We start from the raw sequence: 5,432 nt of genomic DNA on the forward strand, positions 1-5,432 counted from the left end.
ATGTATATTATTCCCTTTAAAATTTTTCATTAATTGAATTAATAGATTTATTTATTTATTTATATGATATATTGCTAATAGCCAGTAACGCCAACTTTACGTGAAGGGGAAACTACGAGGTTTTGGACGTCGCATCTGAGCAGGCCGTTGGCGACTCGCCACACTTGATGCTAGCCGTTGACGACTCCTCTCGCTTGATGCTGGTTTATATTTTTCCTTCACAACAAGGCAAAAGAAACCAACCCCTGCCCTTTTCAGAGACATGACACCTAAAAAGAAAAAAGAAAAAAAAAAAGCAAAGAAAAAAAGAATTATTTTATGAACGAAACCCTAAGTTACAAGATTTATTTAAAGGGTAAGACCCTTGAACTATTTCACTGCTAACAATACTTTTTCGTAGTAGTTATTTACATTTTGGAGAAAAATCTGGTCTTACAAAATTCTCCCTTTTAGGAAAATATTCAAATTGCATGCTCTCGCAAGTTTGGATCTTGTAACATGTGTGTTTTAAACCATAGAAAGCTATATAATCTTAAATAACTATCTTGGAGATAGGCGGCGTCTCCGAAACTTAATTAGCCGTGTTCATACGAGAAACGAGAGATGACTATCAATCTTCACAATAGATGATGATCTAGCGGCTATTCAAGATTGTACAGCCCTTTATAATGCAAAATATGCACTACAATATATCTTGATTTTGCTCTTATTATAGGTATTTCAAAAAGATTTTGGATTTGTTGAGAATAGTGATCAAGCAATTAAGATGCAATTAATCTTTTTTTTCTTTATTCCACCAATTTGATGACAAGTTCGATCAGAAATTGTATGACTAGTGGTATACTGTATTTTCATCTGTCCTTAAGAGCTGAAAATTATTGGCAAAGATATGAGTGAGGAGCTGCTGCTTTTTAGAGAATATAAAAGAGTAGAAATGCATGAAGATATAGGGTGAGATTTTGATATCCATCATCATTGTCAGCTTAGAAATGGTATATTATCACTACATGGCATTGCCACAAAATATATGCAACAAATATTTCTTATTACTTTTAATTACAAATGATTTTCCATCCAAATTTGACATGTTAGTTATTGCCTATCCAATGTCACAATGTACCAATCCACTTATATGCCTTATTGGTGGATATCAATGCAAAATACATCTGCCAGTTTAATTCTCACCCTAGTTCCCTTGCACTATATCCAATGAATTTTTTTTTTTTTTTTTTTTGGTGAGGGGTATCAAAAATCAGCATGCTCAACAGATCATGGCCCTCTCCCCAAACCAAGCTCAATGATTCAATAAGTGAAAAAGTAATGGCTACATCACTTGCACTGAGAAAACTAATGCATTTATTATATTAATCTAGCATCTAACAATTTAATTTATGCTACCAATAAACCGCACAAGAGATGACTTCCTGCAAAGAAAGAATAGAGTATCAAGCATGAAGTTCTGATCAAAACAACTTTTATTTTTACTTTGCTTCAAATTAAATATTTTTTTCGCTACACTTCCATGGAAACTATTCTTTTTATATATACTGATGTTATGAATGAATACCAGTTAGATCGAACTCTAACATCACAAATTCCAACAATTTCAATATCTTTTGAGGAAACAGCTTCAATTAAATTGGCCCTGTAGGATGTCGAATTTTCGCTGTTAGAGCATAACAAATAAAAATTGCTGCGAAAGAAGACAAATAAAATCCATTTGAACAAAAAAAGACTAATCGCGGCATTAGCAACTTTAAAAATAGAGGGATAAATAGCATGTGGTTTCAAGGGAGATAAATAGCATGTAATAAGAGTGTTAATTAAGGGTGCCACAAATATATAAACCCTCAGTTCTAATGACTCTCTCCCTTCACAGGAAAGGATGGGAAACCAACGCCAGTCACTCTATGTTGCCATGGCCATCGGTGGCAGCATAAATTCGTTACATTTGAGCAAACCAATGCGCATAGAATTAGACAAGCAGAAATCGAACACCAATATTTCTATACTTTCTTTGATGGATATACCTGCACAAAGGAAAGAAACTATATGTTGATAATCCAGATAAAAAAAACCTGTTTGGTGTTGCTTCTATTTTTTGTTTTTTGTTTTTTTAAAAAATGAGATCATAGAAATGGGTATTTAAATGTGTTTGATGCTATTATTTCTGGAAGAAAGATATGTTTGATGTTATCATTTTTTTAATTTCTAAAAATTATTTTATTATTTCATAAAATAAAATAAAAAATTTTGTTTTCAATATGTTCAAAAAAAATACTACCATCATTATCATCATCTTCCCCATATCATCAACATCCTCCATCAGCATCATCATTACCTTTATGGTATAGCTGGCACTTCCACCACCACTACAACCATTGCCACCACCTTCACGTTTTTGCTGCATTACAAGTCCTCCAATACGTCGTAGGTGCTTTGACACTACCACCACTGGCAACTCTACACTACCGCCGCCCCAACCAATACCGCCATTATCACTATCATCTCCGTAACTATCATCATATTTATATTTATTAAATAACTAGCTACATCGAATATATTTATATTTATATTTATAAATAAATAAATAGAAGTAGAAATTTTATTTCTCAGTATCTGAAAATAGGGGGAGAAAAAAAAAAAGAAAGTAATGTTAAACGGCACCTCCATGAAGGTGACAATATAAAAAACAGAGAAGAACACCTACTCCCAAATATTTGATAGGTTTGAGGGGGTGCTACAAGATATTACAAAGATACTGTCCTAGAGCACTATATCTTCACATGACAGTGCATGCATTGGGATTCTCATCACTGAAGATCTGCGGAGCATACTCCACAGGATATCTCGGATAGTAATAGTAGAACTCGTTCCTCCTCATTTTACCCACGCCGCCGTCCGCCGCGGCGGTGGCGACGACGGCCACAACGGCAGCCTCCGTCACGGCGCCGCTGTCCTTCTTCTTTTCCGTCTCCTTCTCCTCGCCGTCACCGCCCCCAGCCTCCTTCTTGACCTCTTCGCCGCAGCCTTCAGCGGCCTTCTTCTCGTCCTCTTTCTTCTCGCCGGCGCCGTCCTCCTTCTTATCCTTTTTCTCCCCAGCGTCAGCCTCCTTCTCGTCCTTGGCCTCCGCCTCCGCCGCGCTGTCGGCCTTCTCCGGCGCCGCCTCGGGTTTCTTCTCCGCCGGCTCCTGCTTTAACACTACCGCGTGCTTCCTCGTCCGCTTGTGGACGTACGCCTCCAGCCTCGCCGGGTCGAACACGCCCGTCACCGTCACCGTCGAGCTCTTCAGGTCCGGCTCCGCCGCCTGCACCCCTGTTTTTCTTGCAGAAAAAAGAATAAATTTTTAGCCAAAAAAAAAAGTCCTGCATCAAAATATCGAATTAAGAACGAGAATTCGAGGAAATTCGATCCCACAGGTACAGATTTCGAACAGTTGTGAATCGAAATCTCAAAGAACAATTTCTACTTTTCTTTGTGGAGTTAAAATTTCATTAAACTGCCAAAAATGCGATTGTTTTTTTATAGAAAAGGAGGCGAAAAGAGGTAGACCTTTCATTCTTAGAATCGTTTTCTTGGTCTCTTTGGCACACGCCTCGCAATGCATGTGGACCTTGAGCTGTACCACGATCACCCGGGGCTATGGAACACCAAAAAAAAGTGAGAACAGAGGAAAACAGAACAGCTTAGAGAGAGAGAGAGAGGAGTAGAAGAGTGTTTTTTTTCATTCTTTTTGCCTCTTCTTTCTTCTCCTCAACCTTTGGTTTCTCCTCCTCCTTCTCTTCCTCCTCCTCTGACTTCGGTGGTGGAATGGGACTGATGAGCTCCACCCTCCTATGGCTCTTCCTCTGGACTCTCTCCACCACCTTCATCGGGTCCTCCGCCGCCTTCTGTCCCTTCACCACCACCCTGTGAATGCGGTAATCCGCCGTCACCGCCTCCACCCCTTCTCAACAAAACAACAAACAAAATGAAAAATCCCATCCTTATTGATATCAAAGAAGACTAAGAGCAAGAGAAATCTGTGACCGGTACTGCTACCTTCGAAGCCACTGAGAGACCTTCGCACCTTTCTCGCGCAGCCCTTGCAATGCATATAGACCTTCATCACCACCTCAACCGGCGGCGGAGGTGGCGGCGCCCCCTCCCCTTCCTTCTTCTCCCCTTCGCCGTCCTTCTTTTCCGTCCCTTCCTCCTTCTTCTCCTTTTCCTCCTCCTTCTTCGCCTCCTCCGGCGCCGCTTTCTTCTCCCCCTCCGCGGCCGCCGCCGCCTCCTTCTTTCCCTCCTCCGGCTTCTTCTTCTCCTGCTGCCAAAAATCCAATCTTTTCACCAAAATCAGCGACAAAAACAGCAAGAAAAAAAAATAGAACAGGAACCCAGAGGATTTTGATACCTCCCCCATGGATTCTCCGACCACCAGAGCCCGAGTTCGTAAGGCTGGCAGTAGTAGTACGAAGCCTCTTTTTCTCTCTCTCCTCTCTCTCTCTCTCTCTCTCTCTCTCTCTCTCGCTTTACTTCTCCTTTTGTGGGAAGGGGTTGGAGATCTAAGGTGGGGGCAACCCCGCTGACGAGGCAGAAGGATGCACGTGCCAGGTACCTCGTAGTCACGTGCGACGTAGACAGACCAGAGGCTTTTGTCGTGTTCCATGGCGCTCCAGTTTGGTGAGCTCCCGTCGTGGTCGAGTCTCCCTATTCTGTCCCTCCGGAACACTTTAAACCACCGTGTTTCTTTTCATCCGATGGTCCTGATGATGTTTTTGGAAACAAAATGAGGTATCCGCTACTCATGTTATGATGTACCTCTGGACAGGGAAGACGGGACTCAGGTGCTGCAGAGAGTGAGAGAAATAGAGAGTGGGGGTAGGGAGAGGGTAGCAGTCTGGCTCTAAACATGGATAGGGGAATCATAAGGTGGAGTAATTGTACTCAATGGCTTAATGCTTAAAGAACTAAAATCAGTCGTTAAGTCAGAACTAAAGATAATAAAAGAGAGTAGAGAATAATTATGTGAATACAGGAGGAATCATTTTTCTCTGCCATCCAAATTTGGAGTTATTGATCAAATGAATTTAAAATATTCCCAACGGCTTTATAAGTAGTAAGTAGTTTTACCACTAAATTGGTATTTAGTTGGATCGCTAACATGGATTGTCTCCATCGACCTACAAAACAACAATGGGTCAGAAAATTCATTGGAGCTAAGCTCCGATGGAACTCTCTTATGGTTAAATTGGAAAGAATTTTAAGTAATATAAAATATATTAACAAAAAGGAATCAAATGATAAAATTGGAGGAGCGAGAGTCTTCCTCTTATATATCCTACCTTTCGTAGAGAGGTTCTGAGTCCATATGCAGCAGTGAAATTCAGAGTCCCCTAGGGGTCGCCTTCCAACTAACTATGATCATATTGTAACTCACTGAGATCATGCAA

The 5,432-nt window shown here is 40.7% G+C and overlaps 1 protein-coding gene across 1 annotated transcript; it reads right to left on the bottom strand.

Moving 5' to 3' along the window:
• Nucleotides 1-2,583: 2,583 nt before the first annotated feature.
• On the bottom strand, nucleotides 2,584-5,033 carry LOC103715718 (uncharacterized). The gene is made up of 5 exons (XM_088708626.2): nucleotides 4,394-5,033; nucleotides 4,042-4,303; nucleotides 3,738-3,946; nucleotides 3,553-3,640; nucleotides 2,584-3,315 (listed from the first exon to the last, which is right to left on the bottom strand). The coding sequence occupies exons 1-5, from the start codon at nucleotides 4,646-4,648 to the stop codon at nucleotides 2,783-2,785; spliced, it is 1,347 nt and encodes a 448-aa protein (XP_088564752.2). The 5' UTR covers nucleotides 4,649-5,033; the 3' UTR covers nucleotides 2,584-2,782.
• Between the last annotated feature and the right edge of the window lie 399 nt (nucleotides 5,034-5,432).

The sequence above is a fragment of the Phoenix dactylifera genome, chromosome 12 (assembly GCF_051530095.1).
Source record: "Phoenix dactylifera cultivar Ajwa chromosome 12, Ajwa_hap1_PhDact_Kaust_v1.1, whole genome shotgun sequence".
NCBI lineage: Eukaryota > Viridiplantae > Streptophyta > Magnoliopsida > Arecales > Arecaceae > Phoenix > Phoenix dactylifera.